Source organism: Panthera uncia, assembly GCF_023721935.1.
Source record: "Panthera uncia isolate 11264 chromosome D3 unlocalized genomic scaffold, Puncia_PCG_1.0 HiC_scaffold_8, whole genome shotgun sequence".
Classification (NCBI taxonomy): Eukaryota; Metazoa; Chordata; class Mammalia; order Carnivora; family Felidae; genus Panthera; species Panthera uncia.
Window position 1 is genome coordinate 63,316,830 of NW_026057586.1, and position 23,438 is coordinate 63,340,267.

General features: G+C 48.1%; 2 protein-coding genes across 4 annotated transcripts in view; both read right to left on the reverse strand.

Moving 5' to 3' along the window:
* Nucleotides 1-1,608: 1,608 nt before the first annotated feature.
* Nucleotides 1,609-13,836, reverse strand: PPIL2 (peptidylprolyl isomerase like 2). The gene is made up of 6 exons (XM_049620540.1): nt 13,675-13,836; nt 10,635-10,684; nt 9,794-9,839; nt 7,585-7,647; nt 5,958-6,009; nt 1,609-2,000 (listed from the first exon to the last, which is right to left on the reverse strand). Exons 1-6 carry the CDS (start codon nt 13,704-13,706, stop codon nt 1,941-1,943), a joined length of 303 nt encoding a protein of 100 aa, XP_049476497.1. The 5' UTR covers nt 13,707-13,836; the 3' UTR covers nt 1,609-1,940.
* Nucleotides 13,837-15,400: 1,564 nt separating this feature from the next.
* The window catches only part of LOC125914887 (uncharacterized), a 9,761-nt gene continuing 1,723 nt past the window's right edge, over nt 15,401-23,438 (reverse strand). For 2 of the 3 annotated variants that reach the window (XM_049620542.1, XM_049620541.1), the window contains exons 3-6: nt 21,902-22,116; nt 21,186-21,256; nt 20,834-20,938; nt 15,401-15,633 (exon numbers count right to left, since the gene is read on the reverse strand). In XM_049620542.1, coding sequence (XP_049476499.1) covers nt 15,459-15,633; nt 20,834-20,938; nt 21,186-21,256; nt 21,902-22,116 — 566 coding nt within the window. In that variant the 3' untranslated portion in view covers nt 15,401-15,458. The other variant, XM_049620543.1, reaches the window with a different exon arrangement.

Consider the following 23,438-nt stretch of genomic DNA (forward strand, 5'->3'; position numbering starts at 1 on the left):
CCCACACTCTGGTTCTCTCTCTCAAAATAAATAAACATAAAGAAAGAAAGCAAAGAAAGGTGCTTACTGGTCAAAACTGTTTAAAAAAACCAAACAGGTGAAAGGTCAAACTTGTCTTTTCCTCTCTGGCTGGTATCTGAGAGTCCTGTGGCTGCCTGGACCCTGCATGGCTGCCCGGCACTGTCCCCAACCCTGACCCCTCTGACCGAAGCCCCTGCTTCCACCCCTTGTACTATTCCAGCAATAATGGACTGCTCAGGACCTTTGCACTGGCTGTGCCCCCTGCCTGGAATGCTTTCCCCCACATCTCCACAGGCCTCCTCTCTCATCAGATTCCCACTCAAATTCTATCAGTGTGTTTTCCTAGGAGTCTCTTCCCTCATCTTTAACTTTGGTTGGTGGTAGAAGCAGCATCTGACACACTAAGGTGATCTGTTTTCCAGTTTCCTCCCTTGCCATTCCAGAAGCTTTTATTCCAGAAGGGATGTAGCCTATTCTGCTTTCTGCATGTGGTAGGTGCTCAGTAAATATTTGCTGAATGAGAGACACACTGTGGGCCTCTCTGACTCTGCTGATCTCAGAGAGGAAGATCTACACCACTTGGCTACCGGTCCCTGACCTCCAGGGACTGTCCACAAAGCACTGTGCACACTCACTCATTTACAGCGAACTAGCACCTATTGTGAGCCGGGCTCTGGGGTGAGATAGGACTGCCCGGTCCCAGCTTCACGTGTTTCAGCATCTCCCCAAAATGTACGTTCCTGGTTAGCAGAGACAACCCCCACCATGGCATCTATATGGGCCAAGAGAACTGTGCCAGGCCCATAAAGAACCAAGAGCAAGGTTGGTGCCTGTGGGGGTCACCTCAACTCTGGTATCTGATGAATAAGAATGGTGGAGGGAGGGGCACCTGGGTGGATCAGTCGTTGAGTATTTAACTTTGGCTCAGGTCACGATCTCGCGGTTCATAAGTTCAAGCCCGGCATCGGGCTCACTGCTGTCAGCACAGAGCCTGCTTCAGATCCTCTGTCCCTCTCTTTCTGCCCTTCCTCCACTTGCACTTTCTCTCAAAAATAAACAAACATTAAAAAAAAACAAAACAAAAAAAAGAATGGCTGAGGGTGCAGAGAGATATAAAGCAGGAGGACCCCAGGGCTGGGGTGGGCTTTACAACCAGTGGTGAGGAGAAGCCCAGACTAAGAGCTGCCTGGCGAATCCATCACACTGCCCATACCTACTGCCCTGGGCCTCAGTCTGAGCAGCTTCTGGTCCCAGTGATGAGCAGACCAGCGCCTCATCCAGACAGGGTCCATGCCCACAGGACCCAACTATACACACAAAGGCCACCAACAACCCTCACAGCCCCGCTGCCCTTGCGGGAAGAAATATCCCACCCACCCCCAGCTTTAAACAACTTGGAACTTTAAGGAAAAATTATACATCTTTTTTTTTTTAATTGGGGTAAAGTACATATAAACCTTTGCTACTTTAATCATTTTATAATTTTAAGTAACCTCTACTGCCAACATGGGGCTTAAACTCAAGAGTCATGTTGTCCATTGACTGAGCCAGCCAGATGCCCCTACATCTTTGAAAAATTAAGTGCCTGGGATGGGGTGCCTGGGTGGCTCAGTCAGTTAAGCACCTGACTCTTGATTTCAGCTCAAGTCATGATCTCATGATTCAGGAGACTGAGCCTCGGGTCGGGCTCTGTGCCAATATGATGGGGTCTGCTTAGGATTTCTCTCCCTCTCTCCCTCTCTCTGCCTCTCCCTCACTCGCACATGCTCTGTCTCTCTCTCAAAAATAAATAAACATAAAAAAGAAAAAAAACCATGTCTGGCTTGATCAGAAAGGAATGATGGATTCTGCAGAGATCTTGGTGAGAGACAGGGGCTATGGGGTCTGTGGGCCAATTTTTGAATTGGGTGTCAAAGGGATCACTCACCTTCGTTGTTCTTTGCAAAGTTCAGCTTGATCAGGGACCTCCCATCCAGCTTCTGGAAGGAAAATAATTAATAATTAGTAATAATGAATAAGTGGCTGATGTGAAGAAATGCTGAGGCTATGAGGCTAGGTGAAGCAGAGACTGGAGGTCTCTGACCAAGCAAGCCTTTACAGCTACAGGCAAGAGGAAAAGCCACACAGGTGCTGACCCAAGGCCCCCAGGACACAGAAGTAACCTGGACAAGATGGGCTGTACAACCCAGGCTCTAAGTGGGCAAACTGAACTGCTCACAGGGGCGGACCCCCAGCTACAGGTGGAGGCTGAGTGTGGAGGTTTGTTTTATACTTCTCAAATGTTCAGACATTTTTATTGTGAGCACTGATTACTTCTGAAGCTAAAAAATGTGTGTATTTCTTCTTCTGGGTGGTGGATACATAGATGGGCATCTACAATTCTGCTGTATGACTATTTAAAACAGAATATTAAAAAGTGGGGGGAAAGGAATCAATATACCCAAATGCTGAGTGATTGTGATGGATCCTCTATTTTCCAAAGTTCCTGCACTGTCTGCAGTTTATCTCTTCTGTGGGAAACTTTACAATAAAACAAAGTCCAGGCAGCCAGAGGAAAAATGCTGCCCCAGTGTGGGAGGGCTGGGTTGGAGGCAGTGAAGGGGGCTGTGGAGACCCCAGAAGGGGAGGCAAGGCTGTGCACCTAGGAGCACCTGAGGGCCCACAACCTGGCAGCCTCTGACCACTCTGGTGCGGGCCCAACCCTGACTACCTAACACACAGAGAAAACGCTGGGTGGGCATCCCTGGGCCAGGCCCCCATGTCCTCACCCTCCTGAGTGGCCAGGCCACATGCAAAGCCTTGTGAGGCCACTGCCTGCTGGCCAGCCCACCCTTGTTCCTCCACGGCTGGTTTCATTCCTTCCTTTGCCACTCAATGGCCCTTCTCACCAGCGCAGGTGAGCATTAGACTCTACGACAGACAACAGGGTCCCTGCTCTGAGGTTGCTCCCATCAGAAAGCCCTCCTCCTTCAGGCCCAGGCACATGACCCAACCCAGAGAGACCCCATATACAACTCCTGGCGGGAGGCCAAGCCCAGGACATCTACATGTTTTGGGGGTCCTGACAAGCACCTGAGAAGCAAAATGTCCACAGTAACCATATCCACTGGGAAGGAGACAGAGGACATATGGACAAGAAAACATGAGAGGGGTCAGGGGCAGAGTGGGGCCTAAAAGACACCATTGACACCACAAAGCACAGACCCTCAGCAGCAGAGGAGCCCCAACATCAGATGCTCCACTGAGGCAGAAGTGACCTTCATGTCAGGGAAGGCAATGTACCCCAAACACAAGCCAATCGCACGGGGCACAGGCAGGCAGCACAGACCCCATAGGAAGCCCCTGGAAGCCCACAGTGGCTCCCAGCAGACAGCCTCACAGAAAAACACTGCCAGTCACACTTTCAAATGACAACAAATGAGGAAGGACACAGCAGACACCTGAAAGAGAGCACTCTCCTTAGGGAGGCCAGACCACCAGCAGCACCTCAACCACCTGAGAGAAAAGTCCACAGGCTCTGGGCGGCCGGGCCCAGAACATGCACCACTGGTCTAGCCCTGTCTCATCCAAGGGCAGGGGAGCCACTCACCTGATCCAAGGGGCCTAAAGCACCCTACACCCTGTCACAAGTGCCAGAGGAGCCCAGATAGCACAGAAGGGCCTCCAGAAAACAGGTAATAAGACCTCGGCTAAGTAAAGAACCAGTGACATTTCACTTGTCCCAGGCTGCCAACCAGGACACTGTTCACATCGCTCACCCTCTCACTACCTCGCCCTCAAGCCTCACAGCAGCCAGGTCCTCCTGGGCCTCCCTGACGATGGCCTCCACTCTCCATGTTCTCAAGGGTCTCTGTCACAGAACTAGTTGGGCCACACCCAGCTTACTATCTTCTCAGTCAGGTCAAGACCTCATCCCAGAAGACAGGGTTCCAACCCCAGCCCCCTGGGCCAGCTCTCCACTCCACCGTGCCAGAACCCACCCTGCCCACCTCGTCCTCACACTCCTCCTTCTTGAACAGTCCATATTTCATCAGGTTGACCTCTTAGCCTCAAACACCTCCCTTGGACACCCTGGAGTTGACTTGTCCTCTAAAGTCCCACAGAAGTCCCCGCCCTCCCTGCTGGCCCCCCTCATTCCCCCCTCCACTCCAACTGCCCACCCTCACTCCATGCTCCCAGCTCCCTCCTGCTGCCCTGCCCATGGCTCTGCTTCTGAGGGATCCACCTTCCTGCCAAAGCTGCACTGGCCCGGAGTGCCAAGCACAGGCTGGATCACCCGGTTCCACCTGTTGTCCATGGCACAGAATGTGCTAACTGACCCAGTCCTCTCAAAACGTGGCTGCACTTGAAGATTTCTACTGAGCTCTCCCCCTGCCCTGGGGACACATAGACCCTGATGTGATGGCCCAGCAAGTCCCACAGGCACACCCTTCACAGCCATCTTGGGTCCAGCCTCTTTGTGCTACCTCCCCCGCCTTACCCTGGTCCAAACTCACACACCACCTCTTACACAGACACAAGTGCACAGCCCCCTCCCTGGCTGCTTTCCCACCTTCCACCCTTGACTACACATAGTCCTGTTTCCCACAGGGCAGCCAAAGTGAGCCTTTAGAACACAGGCAGGATCACAACACGCTTGGGCTTGAAACCCTGCCCAGCTTCCAGCACCACCCCCCAGAACAAACTCACGCTCCTCCCACGGCCTCCAAGCCTCCCCCCACCGCCCATGTGCCTCTATCTGCCACCATTTCCCCATCCCCCTCCGTCTCCAGGTCTCAGCTTCAACAGCGCTGCGCTGCTCCAGACGTTCCCCAAGCCCCCCACCCCCAGCCTGCCTGTGGGTGAATACCTCTGCCTCCACAGCTCACGGCTCACTGGCCCTGCACACAGCACAGGCTACCACCACGCTGAATAAATGGATGCAACTGAAGAAATGAAGAAATGGGCCTGGGCTGCAGTGTGAGGGAAAGAGAGAGACCTCTCAGAAGAAAAGGGACCAACAGAATGTGTAAAATATAGGAACACCACAGGTTTGTGATGGAGGTGTGCAGTGGGGGGCAAAAGAGGAGAATAAGCTGGAACTTGGCTCTGGGAACCTCTTCCGACACAGAATTCGTGTCATTGGACCTATATACACGACATATAAATACCTGCTTAACCTAACTCATGATAAAAATACAAATTAAGGGGCACCTGGCTGGCTCCATCAGTAGAGTCTGAAACCCGTGATCTTAGGGTTGTGGGTTCGAAGCCCATGCTGGGTGTAGAGATTACATAAAAATAAAATCTTAAGAAAAAAAAAAAGTTAAAAAGTGTTTTCACCCCGAGGCAACAAAAATTTTTTAAAAAATTGATGATATCCATGGTTGTTGAGGGTATGAAGAAACAGGCGTTTGCAACTTCTCTGGAGGACAATTTGCCAGTGGCTACCCAAACTGAAAATACTCCCACCCTGTGACCCAGCCGTCCTGGAAGGACACTCCCACATGTGCCCAAAGAAACATGCACAAGGGTAGTCCCTATCTGCTGTTAGTAACAGCAGGGGACTTCAGATGTGCTTCAGCAGCACATGTCCTCCCTACAGGAGGACGCATGCAGCCACCACAGATGGCAGCAGGGCTCTATGCACCCATGTTCAGGTCTTCAACACACTGCAGGGGTGGGGGAAGGGAGAGAGCAAGTACAGAGGAGTTCGCGCCTGTGATTACAACCATGGCCCAAGGAAAGAAGATGTACATTTATGCATATGCGTGTGCATGTCGGGAACATTTCTGGAAAGGAACAATGTGGGGAAGGGGGAGGAGGACAGTCCTGCTCACCATGCCTCGTGAACAGTCCTCTACTGCGCTTGCATGTACATGAAAACCACAGAACAAAAGGTCAGACAAGAGGATAGCATTCACTGGCATCACTTAAACTCCTGCCCGGCCACCTACCTCTCCATTGCTGGGGTTGGTCCCATACTTCTTAAGCCAAGGGACGATGTTACTGAAGGGAAGAGAAGACACAGTGTCAGTAAGGCAGTCAGGTGCAGGCTGGTGAGGAGGTCACAGCTTAGGAGGGCTGCGTCCAGGTGAGGGCTATGAACAGGCTTTGCTCTACTTCACTTCTGCTAGCAGAAGCCAAGAAGAGGAGCATCCAGCCTTGACCAAGGAAGCAAGGGAGTGTCTCTGGTTTCAACACATGTCTAGGGTTTTTATTGTGGTTACATATAAACAACATAAACAAGCAAAAAAAAGACATATATAAATGCTGATACGTCTGTGCAATGAGGTGCTGAGCCAGCATCAAAAATTATACTTCCAGGGGCACCTGGGTGGCTCAGTCGGTTAAGCTTCTGACTTGGGCTCAGGTCATGATATCACAGCTCGTGAGTTCGAGCCTGCTTCAATTCTGTGTCTCCCTCACTCTCTGCCCCTCCCCCGCTTGTCCTCTGTCTCTTTCTTAAAAATAAAAATAACAACACAAAAGTGTACTTCCAGAGAACTCTGAATGACACAACTGAGTGAAAAATGGATTCAGAACGATCCTTGCAGTATTACCTCAACCATGTTGCCATAAATAACCTCACAGAAAAAGAGGAATATAAGTACCGACAATGGTTATCCTTGACAGTGTGATTACGGTAAGTTTTTCCTTTTACCGTCAAGTATTTTCCACATTTTCTAAAAGACTAAAACACAGGAAAGTTTTAGAAGCTAGTTTATGTTGGAACATAAGACCTTAAGCATCATGTTCTCATGGTTCATGAGTTTGAGCCCCGCATCTGGGTCTCTGCTGACAGCTCAGAGCCTGGAGCCTGTTTCAGATTCTGTGTCTCCCTCTCTCTCTGCCCCTCCCCTGCTCGCACTCTGTCTGTCTCTGTCTCTGTCTCTCAAAAATTAAACATTGGGGTGCCTGAGTGGCTCAGTCAGCTAAACATCCAACTTTGGCTCAGGTCATGATCTCAGGGTTGGTGGGTTCGAGCCCCACATCAGGCTCTGTGCCGAAAGCTCAGAGCCTGGAGCCTGCTTCAGATTCTGAGTGTCCCTCTCTCTCTGCCCCTCCCCTGCTGGCGCGCTTTCAATCTCTGTCTCTCTCTCTCTCTCAAAAAATAAATAAACATTAAAAAAAAAAAAAAGACTAAGCAACATGCTTCAAAATACAGCACTGGGAAAGTATGTACCTAAATTATGGCTCTACTTTCATAAAGTGGAAAGTACTCAGTTTGTTAACATTCCAAAACAGGATAGGTAGGCCAATTAGAACACTAGCGCCCCCTCCCCCCCACCACAATGTGTGTAGAGAGGTCAATGCCACCCCAGGCAGGGACAGCAGCATCTGCCAGCAAGGTTGCCTGCCCAGGGGTCACAGCAGCACTGCCGTCTCATCCCTAAGGCCCTGGAAGTCCCTCCTGGGTCCCCAAGAGGCCCACTCAGGTCCCGAGGTTGCCAAGACTTCAGTATGGCCTGGCGTAGCATGGCCTGAAGCCACAAACCCTCCAGCTGGTCCCATACCACCTTGCTGAGTGGGTGTCAAAAACCTCACCCCTTTTGTTAGCTCAAAAGTCGAGGGCAAACTCACAGCAAGTCAAAGACGACTCCTTCGGGGGTGCAGACTGGGTAGACGAAGGGCTGCAGAGAGAGACTAAGAAAGGACAGAGTCACTCCAAGTCATACAGTGATTCCCGTGACTTCTCCCTTTGCTCCTCCCTCCTTCCCTCATTCCTGCAACAATACCAGTGCTCCTCTGCCAGCCGGGGCTGGGTGCCAGTACAGAGGTGACCCTACAGCCCTGACCCTCAGAAGCTCCCCACACAAACCAATAAATACAAGGCAAGGGTCCCTGGGATGACAAAAGCCTGGTTCTCCCCACACTCTCTACTGTGTCATATAACACACACGTGATCACATTCAAGCCCCAAAGAGGCTGGGGGTTTGGGTTTGGGACTCCCCAAAACCTCACATAGCAGGCAGGCCATACTTTTCTACTGAAAACTAACCTCTCGCATCCCAAGAGACTCTGTGGAGCTATTGTGGTCTGGCGGTGCCCTGTCTGCTCCTGACCAGAGTGTGCACACAGTTGCCCAACATTTCCAAGGGACAGGCACGTGACTCAGGCAACAGCCGATGCCCTAGGAGCCCTGGGTAAGTTCTAATACATGGATATGGGGGTAGAGGGGTGTGCAGAGATCCAGACTGCCACAAGCCATTTGCCACCTCAGGAGGGTTGGCTTTGGAAAAGGAGAGCCCACAGATGAGGGGAGACAGTACCTGGTGAGCTTCTTTATATCAATACCCTTTTTTCTTGCATGAGATTTCCATCACTAGCCATCAAGAGCCCTGGTTGACCTGGCTTGTTTGCACCTCGGTCACCTTAAAGTCCAGATGGCACAGGCCAGTCCTCTGGACCTGGACCGCCTGGTGGCAATGGCATCACCTCCCCAGATGCTGCCCCAGAAAGCTCCCATGGGGCAACCTCACCACCTCCCCCCTCTGGCCCAACCTACTGCTCTAACCCAGTGGTGATCCTGGTGCTGCAGGGGACTGATGAGAACACGACCCAGCACCAAAGCAAGCTCCAAACGGCAAGACACTGCACATTCATCTTCTCCCAAACGGGCCTTGAAGGGCATATTCTCAAAGCACATTTTTACCCAGAACCCAAGGTAGTTAAAAAGTAGATGAAACACAGCTTAGAGAGATCTCTTGGAGGAACTGGAAACCAAGGACCAAAATATTTCCATAAAATCCATTCATACCCACTCTGAAGGATACCACATTCCCATGAAGCTGATGACAAAACTTGGTGGGCGTGGGGAGAAATCCAACCAATGAAGCCTGGGTCTCACTTGCTGACCCTCCCTGAGCAAGTGCTATGAGAAGGGAAAACCCCTCACTCAGCGCTACATGGGAGCCTCTCGGGGCCGACCCAGTGGCTGCATCCCTGGCCTTCCCTGCACCCTTCTCGCAACTATGGTGTCTGGCTGACCTGCCCCAATCAGGGTGCTGGGATCACTAGTAGAGCTTTGTCAGTTCTTAAGCTCATCATGCCCAATGGGACACACACACACACACACACACACACACACACACACAGCATGTGTCCAGGGCAAGGATGATCACAGCTTGAGCTTGGAGAAACTCAGGCCCAAATGGACCATCGGACCTGCCCAATCCCCAAAGCCCCAATGTCTTGGGGTTCATTAATCTTAGCCCCACTTCTCCAGCAGACACACCTGTTCATACACATACCAACCACAGTGGGAAGAAGCATCTGAGTGGCTCTGCAGCTGGGTCCCTCCTCATCCTCATCAATAACCTGTGCTCACAGGGAAGGGGGAAGGGGTTCACAGTATCATGACTGTTGCTGCTGCTGTTACTGCTTAGACTATGGACCAAAAGTAAAGCATGAAAGACATGGGCCCGGAGTCAGACCACCAGGTCCAAGCCTCAATGGCATCACTTCCTGGATGTGACACATGGGTGAGGGACTTCCCACTTCTAAACATTAATCCTCTCAACTGTAAAGTAGGCTTAACAACAGTCTACCTACCTTGGAAGGCAAGAAAGAGGCTGGAAAAAAAAAAATGCAAATACATAGACACCGAATGAGCAGAAATATTAGTTCTTATCATTGTTAGGTCATCTTCTCTCAGTTCAAGGAAGATCTAGACAGGAGAACACAGACAGAACCCACATCTGCATCCCCAAAAATCATATTCACTGTCAAAATATGTCATTAAGTAACAGAAAACAACTAGGAAGGAAAGATAAACACTCAAAACTCTTACCTGCAGTGATCAAAAGGTAAGCGACGAAAATTTGCTTGTGGGATATCTGTTTAAGATGAAAATAAAAGATGGAAAGTTTATTCTGTAAAACACTTCCATGTATGTGTTCCTACCAACAATTCAATTCCATGTTAAGAAAAAGTTCATGTGGGGGCACCTGGGTGACTCAGTCAGTTAAGCATCTGACTTCAGCTCAGGTCATGATCTCGAAGTTCATGGGTTTGAGCCCCACATCGGGCTCTGTGCTGACAGCTTGGGAGCCTGGAACCTGCTTCGAATTCTGTGTCTCCCTCTCTCTCTGCCCCTCCCCCGCTAGTGCTCTCTCTTTCTCAAAAATAAACAAATATTTAAAAAATAAATTAAATAAATAAATAAGAAAAAGTTCATGTGAATTACCTAGTGCAAAAACTGCTGTGGATTAAAAACCTTTCAATAGGTAGGACACATGGAATACATCAAGAAAGAACTTAGAGAAAAAAGGACATACTTGCTTAAGCCGCTGGGGTTGGGTTTCTCCCATAATCCTAATACCCTTGCTGTGGGGCCTGGCTTTGCTTTCCAAGAATCCTGTGCTGGTTTTACCCCGGTCAGCAATTATGAGAATATGCTCTTTTTATTTCATCCTCTTTTGTGAATCATCTGTGTTCTCAACCCATTTGTCTGCTACACTTTGTGTTCTTGTTCATTGTTAATTTTTATAGTCTCATTGTGTAGTAAAAACATCAGCCCTTAATTACAACACCCACCCCCCACCCCGCCACACACACACACACACACACACACACACACACACACACACACACATCCACATCAAGGAAAACAGAAAGATTTCATGCCTTACCTGGTTTCTTGCCACCATAGAAGTGAGTGTATTCAGCACAGGTAATGTACCTAAAGAAGAGACAGAGAATCTTATTACCACCCCCCTTTATAAAGAGGACAGTCTCTAGAAGTAACTGATGATTAAATCATTTCACTCATTCAGCAAATGCTTTTTTTTTTTTTTTTTTTTAATTTTTGAGACAGAGAGAGACAGAGCATGAATGGGGGAGGGGCAGAGAGAGAGGGAGACACAGGATCTGAAGCAGGCTCCAGGCTCTGAGCTGTCAGCACAGAGCCTGACGCGGGGCTCGAACTCACGGACCGTGAGATCGTGACCTGAGCTGAAGTCGGACGCTTAACTGACTGAGCCATGCAGGCGCCCCAGCAAATGATTATTAAACACCTACAATGTGTGAGATGCAACACAGACATACACAAACTAGTAAGCAAATACAAACAGTCCTGCTCTGCTCTGAAGGAAATGAACAGAATTTAACAGAAGACTTGATGATGCAAAGAGCAAGCCATGTGAAGATGTGCGGGAAGAGCTTTCTAGGCAGAGGGACCAAGCAAGCTTATCCAATATAAACGTCCTGACACAGGAAAAGCTGGTGTGTCTTCAGAAAAGGGTGAAGTCATTGAAGAAGAGTGTGCACGGGGGCATGTGGCAGCAGGTGAAGAAGGCTAGCAGTTGGATCACGAGGGGCCCCACAAGCTGTGTGATGGCTGTGGATCTACTTTAAGCGGTATGGAAAGTGGCTGGAGGGTTCTGAGTAGGGCCCTGACATGCTCTAACATAAGTCCTCAAAGCATCACTCCGGCAGCTGTGAATAGAGGGACAAGCAAGAGAGGCAATAGAAAACCAATCAGGAGGCATCTAAAAATGTCAAAGGAGGGGCGCCTGGGTGGCTCAGTCGGTTAAGCGTCCGACTTCGGCTCAGGTCACGATCTCACTGTCCGTGAGTTTGAGCCCCGCGTCGGGCTCTGTGCTGACTGCTCAGAGCCTGAAGCCTGTTTCAGATTCTCTGTCTCCCTCTCTCTCTGACCACCCCCCCACGTTCATGCTCTGTCTATCTCTGTCTCAAAAATAAATAAACGTTAAAAAAAAATTTTTTAAATAAAAATAAAAAATAAAAAAATAGGGGCGCCTGGGTGGCTCAGTCGGTTAAGCGTCTGACTTCAGCTCAGGTCACAATCTCGCAGCCCGTGAGTTGGAGCCCCACATCGGGCTCTGGGCTGATGGCTCAGAGCCTGGAGTTTGCTTCCGATTCTGTGTCTCCCTCTCTCTCTGCCCCTCCCCCATTCATGCTCTGTCTCTCTCTGTCCCAAAAATAAATAAAAAACGTTGAAAAAAAAAAATTTTAAAATAAATAAATAAATAAATAAACATTAAAAAAAATTTTTTTTTAATAAAAAATAAATAAAAAAATAAAAATGTCAAAGGAGATGAAATACACTCCACCTACTGAGGGGTTTGGTGGATTAGTGAGTGCCCTCCTATCCCACATTTACTTCCTGGATGAGCCACAGGATTTACTGATGAACAGGGGGAGGAGAGAGCCTCAGGAAAGAGGCACCAAGGCTAACTCCCAGACTTCTGACCTGTGTTAATAAGTAGCAGTATGACCACTGAGATAGGGAAAATGAGGGGGCAACATATTAAATGTGAGATGTCGGGACACCTAGGTGGCTCAGTCGTTTGAGTCTCTGACTTCAGCTCAGGTCACGATCTCTCCCGGTTTGTGAGTTGGAGCCCCACATCCGGCTCTGTGCTGATAGCTCTGAGCCTGGAGCCTGCTTCAGAGTCTGTGACTCCCTCTCTCTCTGCCCCTCTCCCACTGGTGCTCTGTCTCTCTCTCTCTCTCTCTCTCACTGTCTTAAAAATAAATAAAAACATTAAAAAAAAATTTTTTTTAATTCTTTTTTTTAATGTTTATTTATTTTTGAGACAGAGAGAGACAGAGCATGAACGGGGGAGGGTCAGAGAGAGGGAGACACAGACTCCGAAACAGGCTCCAGGCTCTGAGCTGTCAGCACAGAGCCTGACGCGGGGCTCAAACTCACGGACAGTGAGATCATGACCTGAGCCGAAGTCGGCCGCCTAACCGACTGAGCCACCCAGGCGCCCCTAAAAAAATTTTTTGTAAGTAAATGTGAGATGTCTATCAAACCTCCAACTGGAGATGTCAAGTAAGCAGTTGACTACTGCAAGATGAGAGAGGGAGAATGTAAAGGGAGAAGAAACGTGGGGGACATGGACGTTTGAAATCTGAGAGAGTGGGAGAAAGACCCAGCAAAGGAGACTGAGAGAGGCTATTGAGACAGATGGAAAACAAATGGAAAAGGGCATATGGGGTCTCAGATATCAAAGAAGGGCCTCAGAGGGAGCAAGGTGGTCAACCGTGTCACACGCTATTGACAAGCCCAACAAAACGAGAACTGGGAATTGACCACTAGATTTAGCAACAGAGAAGTTACTAGGATCCTGACAGGAATAGTGCTGGGGAGAAAAGCCTGACTGGAGCGGTTTCAAGAAACAGCAGAAAACAGCAAGTAGACACAGGTCTTTGACGCCTTGTTCGGAAGAAAACAAACAAACAAACAAAAAAACAACCACGGTGGCAGGACAGGAGCACGGGGCAAGGCTGGTTTGTTTTAAAATGGAAGATTCCGGATGTGTGTAAGCCAATGAACGGCACACAGGAAGACTGGAGGTGCAGGAGAAAGAGGGGCTGATTAGGGGCAGAATTCGAGAGTGGAGATGGGGCGTTCCAGGGCAAAAGCGGAGGGGCGGGGGGGCCGGGGCTTGCACGGCGCCGACGCGATAGGAAGGCCGCGCTCAGAAGCACTGACAGTGTTAGTACCAAGAAACCCGGGAGACCTCGGCGGTCGGGGTAATTCCCCTGCCTTGGAGGAGACAAAGGCTTCCGAGACGAAACGGCATTTAAGAGTGGCTCTGGGAACCAGCTCTGAGAGAGGGAAGAGGGGCGGCGCGGACTGCGGGACAGGTGGGCACTGAGGCCGAGCGGGGCCGCGCTTCCGGCTGCGGTTCAACTTACATCTTGTCCTTCTGATGCTGCCGTTTCCCCATGGCGGCGGGAGCGGTGGCAGTGCCAGGACCAGCGAGTGAGGAAAAACGACAGCAAACGATTTAAAAGCCGACTTCTCGGCCGAGCTCCCTAACGACTTCCGGGTCCCGCAGACCCGCCCCGGAAGTGGGCGCAGGGCGTGAGTGAACAGTGGAGCCTGGTGCCAAGTGCGCATGCCCAGTCGGTGCAGCCCAGTCCTTGGACACCTGGGCAGTTTGTGGTAGGGTTTGCCTCCTGCTGGGGGCCGAGGGGCCTCGAAGCCCCACTTCCTCGGGCGAACGAAGAAGACTCTCTCTAGACCTTTTCTCCTCTCCATACCCCCGCTCAAGCCTGCCCTGGTTTGACCTGGTTTCTCAGATTTTTTAAAAAGTCCACCTTAAGTCTCACCAGCCTCTGTCTCATCTCTGCTTCCTTCCACGGCAGACGTCTCCAAACCTACGTCCACATTCGCTGTCTACCCGTTATCCCATTCAGTCCCCACCACCTCCAGCCCACTCCTGGGAGGCTTAGGGACAAGTAGTCATTAAGCCCGAGAGTCCAAAGCCCTCACTCATCTCTCTTACGGACCCTTCCCGTGGCCAGATCACTGTTTGTGTGCCCCAGACTAAGCCCCGGGCCTCCGTCTACACCCAAGCACCTGGTGATCTTTCCCAGGCTTGTGGCTTTAAATACCACTCATATCTCTTGACTCACATCATTAAATGGCCAGCACTCCAGATTCCTGACGTCTATTTTAGGTACCATTGATCTCAAATTTAACGTGTGGTCAAAACAGAATTCTCCACCCTCCCCCTCCCCCTCCGCATAGGCTCCCCTTGCCACAACTGTACCGCTATCTAGTCACCCAGAGCCAGTGGTCCTTGCCCTTTCTCATCTCATGGCTGCCTCCTTATGTTTTTCTAAGTTTCAACATAAATGTCACCTCCTCAGAGAGATCTTCCCTGACCACCCACTGCATACGTGTCCAAGTCAGCTTCCTTAGGGCTTATCACAATTTATAACCCTGTTATTAATTGGATGCACTGGTTACACATACAGTCACACACACACACACACACACACACACACACAGAGGAGGATAGGATGTAAGCTCCTTAACAGCAGGGACACCAACTGCTTGGTTTATTATCTCCAGTCCCAAGCAAGGTGTGGAGCATACACAAGGGTTCAACAAGTATCTGCTAATGTCCAGCAGTCATTAAGCATTTTGTGAGGGCTCATGTCTGACATGCAGGTTTGACTCTGAGGCTGGTGTGCAAAGCAACAACAAGAGTCACGTCTCTGAAATTCCTTAGGGAGGTGCCAAGTTGGAAACTAACATGCCAGCTTATTTTCCTCCAGGGAGGGAATAGATCACTGTTTCTAAACCTGCACCCAGATAAGACTTGAGTTTAGAGCCCAGGTGTAGGAAAAAATGATGGAACTGCAATTCAGTGAGGTCAAGTGAAGCTCAAAGGGGCCGCAGAGTCACTGTAGAGAAGGGCAGTGCTGTCTCCTCACTCATTTCTCTTTCAAAGTGCCATGGCCGAATTCCCAAGTTAAAGAACAAGCAAGGGGACTTCACAGTAGCACTGACCTGAACAATTACTGTATGCAGGCTCAGACTAAAGGGCCTCTGGCTTGCACTACTCTGACAAACTCTTCCAGCAGGACGAAGCCCAAGGGATTGCACAGCCTTTAGGGAGCCCAGCACAAGTAAGGCACCTCCATGGGAACTTTATTCATTGATCTAGCCATGGTCTGTAGGAAAGAGGTTACGGATCCCTCTTGTGGGGCACAGACTCCATGCTGTTAGGGTCATTTTCAGAGTCATCTTTGGGTCTTGGCACAGGCTGGAACTTGAGCAAGACAGGCGGGGTGAAGATGGACGTCTTCACAGGAGGGGATGGTGTCTCCTTGGTGTTGGGGGAGCCACTACAGGCCAAGGTCCTGTGCAGGAGATAGCCAACACATGTCCATGAGGTGGGATACCGGCACACAGAGCCATCAGAAGTACGCATGACAAAACTTAAGGCTGTGGGATGGCCTTCAATACATTTCTACTTCCAGAATGCTCTCCCATGGATGTTTTGTTCCAGGCTGTTCATCACAGCAATGTTGGTGATTATGAAACCCTGGAAACAATCAAACATCCATCAAAGAATGGCTAAAGGAACCATGGACACCATGCAGCAGACCATTCTGCAGCTGTTTAAGTTCTGATGATGGCCCAGCCCTGGTGCATGGCCCCACAATTCTGTGAGGATCTGATGATGCCAACAATGTCTTGATTCTACATTTTGCATCATAACAACACTGCACAAGTGATTGCCGGCAACCCCTTCTCCATCACTCGGCAGTCAGTCACCTTCCTACTCTTCCATCCTACCAGGAGGTAGGACGATCTGATTGGATAGCTTATTGTTTCCACTTACACATAATTCATGAATCTACATAATCAGGTTTAACCATGTTCATAATTTTATGTCTGCATAATATTCCATAATTCTGTGAATGCACATTTAAGCTGTTTCCATTTTTTCTCCTTTTACACTGCCATAAACACTTTTGTACCCAGTCGCTTTTTTCTTTCCCTTAATCATCTCCTTGAATTGAAACTCTCCCAGAATTGAAAATACCAGAGCAAAGAATATGAGAACGTCTATGGCTCCTGATGTTTTGATAAACTGCCTCTCAGACTAACCTTAAACTTTGGTGATCCAAAAAGACCAGAGAAAGAGAGAAGATAACCCACATAATATGAGGAAATATTTTGCAGATCCTACGTCTGATAACAGACTTGTGTCTTTGGCAGTCCCTCAAAATATATTTACCATATGATCCAGCAATTCCACTTTTAAGACTATACCAAAGAAGGGGTGCCTGGGTGGCTCAGCCAGTTAAACGTCTAACTCTTGATTTCGGCTCAGGTCATGACCTCACAGTTTTGTGAGTTCAAGCCCCACTTTGGACTCTACGGAGCCTGCGTGAGACTCTCCCTCTCTCTCTGTGCCTCCACTGCTCACACTCTTATCTTTCTCAAAAATAAAAAAAATATTTATAAAGAGTGTGCCCAAGAAAACTGAAAACTATGTCCTCACAGAAACTTGCACAGAAATGTTCATAACAGTATTATTCATAAGAGCCAAAAATGGAAACAACCCAAATGCCCATCAACTGATGAACTGACAGATAAAATGTGGCATATCTACACAGTGGAATAATATTGTTCAACCATAAAAAAAAGTCAACCCATAGAATGTACACCACCAAAAAGGAACCCCAGTATAAACAATGGACTTTGGGGTGACGCTGAAGTGTCAATATAGGTTCATCAGTTGTTAATAAATGCACCACTCTGGTGGGGGATATTGACAATAAGGGAGGGTAGTCATGTGTGGGGGCAGGGGACATGGAGGAAACTTCTGTACCTTCCTCTCAATTTTGTTGTAAACCTAAAACTGCTCTAAAAAAATTAAGTCTTAAAAAAGAAATTTAAAAAGCAGGAAATTCAGAACTGACACATGCTAGAACATGGATGAACCTTGTAAACATTATGCTAAGTGAAAGCAGCCAGTCACCAGAGACCATGTTATTGTATGGTTTCATTTATATGAAATGTCCAGAATAGGCAAATCCACACAGAAATGTTAGTGGTTGCCTCGGGCTGGGGGAGAGAAGAACTGGGGGTGACAGCTTAGTGGTGCTAGAGTTTTTCTTTTTTTTTTTATTGTAGTAAAATATGCACAAAATTTACCATTTTAACCATTTCTATGTGTACCATTCAGTGGCATTATACACATTGACAGTGCTGTGGTGACCATCACCATTATCTATCTCCAGGACTTTTTCATCATCCCAAACAGAAACTGTACTAATTAAGCAACAACTCATCTCCTTCTCCCAGGCCCTGGTAACTTCTCACCTACTTTGTCTTTAGAATTCTGCCTACTCTAGATACTTCATGTAATGGGAACCAGACAATAACCTGTCCTTTTGTTCTGGCTTATCTCACTTATTTCAACATTCTATTATATGGATAGACCACATTTTGTTCATCTTGGGTACACCTGGCTTATTTTCTCCTTTTAGCCACTGTCAATACTGGAGCTATGAACACTCATATACAAGTATCTGTTTGAGTCTCCACTGCAATTCTTTCAGGCATATACCTACAAGTGGAATTACTGGGTCATATGGTAATTCTGTTTAGCGTTTTGAAGAACCACCATACCCTTTTTCCATGGTGGCTACACCCTTTTACATTCCCACCAGCCACACACTAGAGATTCCAATCTCTCCACATTCTCATCAACACTTGTCATTGTCTTTTTGAATTTATTTTATTTTTTAAAGTTTATTTATTTATTTATTTTGAGGGGGTGGAGGGGCAGAGAGAGAGAGAGAGAGAGAGAGGGAGAGAGAGAGAATGAATCGCAAGCAGGCTCCACACTGTCAGCACGGAGCCCAGCTCAGGGTTCAAACCCAAGAACCGTGAGATCATGACCTGAGCCGAAATCCAGAGTTGGAAGCTTAACCAACTGAGTCATCCAGGTGCCCCTTTTGTCTGTCTTTTTGATGGAAGTAGGTGAGAAGTAGTAGTTCACTGTGGTTTTCACTTGCATTTCCCTGATGTCTAATGATGTGGAGCATCTTTTCCTGTGTTTATTGGCCATGTTGTAGGTCTTCTTAGAAGAAATGTCTATTCAAGTCCTCTGCCCAATTTTTAGAATGGGATTTTGATGATTTACAAATATTTTCTCCTATGGGTTGTTTTTTCACTCTCTCCTATTTGGCATGATGGAAATGTTCTAAAATTGGATTATGGTGGTTTCACAAATGTGAACATACAAAAAGCCACTTAAGTTGACACTGTAACTGGGTGAATTTATATGATGCTATGTAAATTATCTCAATAAAAGAATTTTTAGGAGCACCTGGATGGTTGTCAGTTAAGCATCCGAACGTTGATTTAGGCTAAGGTCGTGATCTCAGAGTTTGTGGGTTCAAGCCCCACATTGGGCTCTAGGTTGATAGTGCGGAACCTGCTTGGGATTCTCTTTCTCACTCCCTCTCTCTCTCTCTCTCTGCCCCTCATCCACACTCTCTCCCTCAAAATAAAAAAACTTAAAAAAAATTTTTTTAAATTTATTTAAGTATTTATTTGTGAGAGAGAACGTAAGCAAGGGAGGCAGAGAGGGGGTCAGAGGATCCAAAGCGGGCTCCATGTTGACAGTGGAGAGCCCAATGTGGTGCTTGAGTCCATGAACCATGAGGTCATGACCTGAGCCAGAGTCGGATGCTCAACCGAGCCACCCAGGAACCCCGCCCCCCCCAAAAAAAAGAATTTTTAAAAGAATTAAAACAGGGGTGCCTGGCTGGCTCTGTCGGTGGAGAATGCAACTCTTGATCTCCGGGTTGTGAGCTCAAGCCCCACATTGGGTGTAGAGATTATTTAAAAATAAAATCTTTAAAAAAAAAAAAAAAAGAATAGGGGCACCTGGGTGGCTGAGTCGGTTAAACGTCCGACTTCGTCTCAGGTCATGATCTCATGGTCCGTGAGTTCGAGCGCCGCGTCGGGCTCCATGCCGACAGCTCGGAGCCTGGAGCCTGCTTCGGGTTCGGTGTCTCCCTCTCTCTCTGCCCCTCCCCTGCTCTTGCTCTGTCTCTCTCTCAAAAATAAATAAAGATTTTAAAAAATCAAAAAAAAAAAAAAGAATAAAGCCATTTTATATTATTTTCACAGCAAAAATGAGTCTCTGCCTACAGCCTCAATAGCACAGGATTCTCTACTTTGGGCTTTTTGACAGGTATATAACATACATGCTAGCAACCTTAATGTGTACATCTTTCATTACTAAGTATGCCAAAAATATTTTTAAAGGTTTGCTTACTCTTTGGGTGTCATCTTGGATAAACTTTCCATCAACTAAATTTAGAATCAGCTTTATAGAACTGTGTAGGTTTCTTACAAAAGAAGCCATCTGAATTCTCACTCATTGCTAGTGGGAATACATAATGCTATAGCTACACTGGTAGTTTCTTCAAAACTGAACATATTATCACCATGTGATCAGCAATCATACTCCTTGGTGAAAGAGTTGAAAACTTATGTCTGTAAAAAACCTGCACATCTATGTGTATAGCAGCTTTACTCATAATTACCAGAATTTGGAATCAGTCTTTCGGTAGATGAATGGATAAATAAACCACAGTACATCCAGACAATAGAATGTTATTCAGTGCTAAAAAGAAAGGAGCTATCAAGCCATGAAAAGACATGGAGGAAATTTAAAAGTGAGTATTACTAAGTGAAAGAAGCCAATCTGGAAAGGCCACATACTGTAGGATTCCAAGTATATGACATTCCGGAAAAGGCAAAACTGTGGAGACAATAAAAAGATCAGTGGTTGTCAGGGGTTACGGGAGAGGGAGGGATGAATAGCTGGGGCACAGAGGATTTTGAGGACAATGAAACTATTCTGCATGATACTATAATGGTGGACACATGTCATTATACATTCGTCCAAACCCACAGAATGTACACCACCAAGAGTGAGCCCAAACATATGACTTCTGGGTAATAATGATGTGGCAAGGTAGGTTCATCAATTTAAGGTGGGGAATGTTGATAGTGGGGGTGCCTGTGTAGGGACAGGGGGTAGAGGGGAACTCTCAGTACTTTGTCAGTTTGCTGTGAATCTAAAACTCCTCTAAAAAACAGTATTTTTTTTTTTTTATGTCATCTGAAGCAATGAAGCGGTCAGTTTAAATATATACTTTGAATTAACACTCCATGGAATGACATGGGAAATACTTAACAACACCCTAAGTGGAAAAAACAGGTGACTAAAAAACAAACCAACAACCATATTCAGTAAATCCCTGCTTTGCAAGACACATGTCTATAAACCTTAGGGCTGCCCACAGTTGACAGAATTGTTTCTAGTGGGTCTCTGAGCTGCTTGTTTCTGATTCTTGCCATTACAAACACTAGGAAGGGGGAGTGACTTTTCCAGCACCCTATTACATTAGGGTCTTTTCATGAAATGCAAAGGACTATCATACAGAACGTTTTTCTGGCCCTCATGCACACTGCCATGATGCCATCAAGCCAGGCAAGCCAGGATGGTGTCAGAGGCATGCTTACCAGGGGTAGCCAGGGCAATGAAGCTGATGTGCACTGTTTCCAGCCAAGTACGAGAAATGGAAGCCTCCGGGGTTGAGGACCAAGGGGGTCAGATCAACCATGTGGCTGCAAGACAGAGCAGAGAGGGTAACATCAGCTCTGGGCTCCTCCCAGGCAGGCCCTTCCCAGCCTCATTGCACATGTCTATACACAGAGCAGACCCGAGCCTCGATTCCTTCCCTATTAAATGGGAATAACAACCCCTCAGGATTATTGTGAGGATTAACAAGGTAGGGAAGAAATGGCAACCGAGTGTTGGCACACAAGCTACCCAAAACACTCCTTTTTCATTTGCCCCAAGTTTAAATTCTACCTCTTTGGGTTCGATGACAGGCCAGCCCAGTTTAATTTCACTTCGGACCTTGTAACTTCCAACTTCTCCATCTGCGGTATAGAAACGAAATCTTAGGACAAGTTTGGGGGCCTCGCTGAGAAAAAAAACACCTTATACAGGAACTAGGGGAAGTACGTGACTGTCCTTCATTTGACAAATACGTCAGGGTCATCCTCAATGCCCACCTCGAGCTTGGTGTTAGGGTAACAGAGAATGTGATGGGGGCTGGGAACTGACAGAGGATGGGGGTCTGCCTGGAGTGAGAGTGCAGGATACGCGGAGATTAGCAGGGACAGGCAGATAGGAAGGCACACTGCAGAGGCACCTAGAGACTGGCAAGAACACCACCCATGAGGCGAGGCAGGTGTGGGGCTGGAGACATTGGGGGGCAGCCATGGTTCTCCACCTGTCCTTTGGGCACCCCAGAATTCTGCCCAGTGTTTTGGGGACTGCCTCACTCAGCTGAAGCACAGCAGGTAAAACTCTGTGCCTCCAACCCTTCAACAAGAGCAGACCCCTTTTCATCTGCTTTATCCGTTCCACCCAAGATAGTGCCTGCAGATAGAGTTCTGCCACTTAAAAACAAAGTGCTGAGAGCCACTGCTGTGGGCCAGGAGAACCACTGGGGTGGTTCTGAGCGAGGGGCAGAGGCTGCCCTTCCTGGGACCACATGAGTGGGGGATGTGCTCACTGACCGACTTGCTGGGCAGAGGAGGGAAGGGGCCAAAGACCCTAGGCATAGTGTAGACAGGGGGTGATGAGGCCACCATGGAGGCCACGGTAGTAGCAGTGGATGGAAGTGGTGGAGGTGGCAGCACGGTTGGTAGCAGGCATGGGGAGGTGGACCGGTCTTGCAAAAGGATGGGTTCTGGTTTCTTCAGTTTTGGCTTTCTTCTCTTCTTCTTGGCATCTGTGACAAAAGGGACCAGTGAGTGCCTACCCCACGGCCAGAACAGGATAGAGTGGGAGCCCAACAGTAGTATAGGGTCTTCACAAGGTTCCTCCCCCAAAAGGGACCACATGATAATGCCTAGAGCCACTGTTGACAGGCACCAACATGTACCATCTCATCAGCCCATAACTATCCCATGGGGAAAAGGTATTTTTGTCTCTCTACAGGTACAACTGTAAGCTCCAAGTGTACAAGGCACAGGCAGGATCCATACCCCAACTGTCTGACTCCAAGGCCAGAATTTCAGGGGAAGTGACAGAGTATCTCCACCAACGAGGGCTTGGCTTGCCCTAGGCAAGTCAGTCTGCCACCTATGCCCAAGCACTGTGGAAAGCTCCTGAGTCTGCCAGCACCTTCATGGGGTATCCAGGCTCTGGACAGTAAGCTCACCAACTACACCCAGCCCCAGGGCCATCCTAAGGGTGTGCAAAGGCTCCTTTTTCTGTAAGGAAACCCATATGTACAAGGTCTTACAGAGGTGGGCTCAGGGAGGGAATCTTTGAGAAGCAGGACCCTCAGGCCTACCCCCTCTCCTCTTTCTGTATTAGGTTTTCCTCCTATATTCAACAAGTCTGGCTATTTCTACTGTTCAGAGTTATAGGAAACCAGCAAAGTGGATGTGAACAAGTGCCTCATACAACCCATTAGAACGGCTCATCTAGAATGATGATCACCACCACCAAAGAGCACTGACCCAGAGCTAAGAGCCTGAGCCTCAGAGCAACCCAAGCCTGAGTTCAATTCCAGATTCTACTACTTACTATGTGACATTGTTGTCACATAGTTGGCTACCCTCCCTGGCCTTCTATGTTCTCTTTCATAAAATGAGGATAAATAGGATCAACACTACCTTGGGAGACTATGGTAGGAGCTACATATGCCATGGGTTGGGATGAAATGGTGACGTGGAGCACTCACACTTACCATCATGGAAAGTAGGACCCCCAGGTGAGCCAGGCTTCCTAACATAATGAAGCAAGCAGCTCCACCGCTAGGTAGTCTATCACTGAAGACAAATGCACTGAAAGAACTGAACCCAAATCTAATCAAGGCTTTAGAACGACTGTCCAAGACATACAGGCAGAATGGGCTGCCTGGGTGGCACAGTCGGTTAAGAGTCGGACTCTTGATCTCAGCTCAGGTCATATCTCACAGTTTGTGAGTTCAAGCCCCGCATTGGGCTCTGTGCTGACAGCAGGGAGCCCGCTTAGGAGTCTGTCTCTCCTTCTCTCTGCCCCTTCCCTGCTTGTGTGCACTGTTTCTGTCTCAAAATAAATAAA

What these genes read in the sequence shown, in the direction of transcription:
- PPIL2 (XM_049620540.1), bottom strand. Translation starts at nt 13,706, where the DNA reads ATGGGGAAACGGCAGCATCAGAAGGACAAGAT. An exon ending in CAGCATCAGAAGGACAAGAT is followed by an intron (nt 10,685 to 13,674) that starts GTAAGTTGAACC and finishes TCTCTTCTTTAG; the next exon opens with GTACATTACCTGTGCTGAAT. An exon ending in CCAACCCCAGCAATGGAGAG is followed by an intron (nt 2,001 to 5,957) that starts GTAGGTGGCCGG and finishes TTTTCCTTCCAG; the next exon opens with AAGCTGGATGGGAGGTCCCT.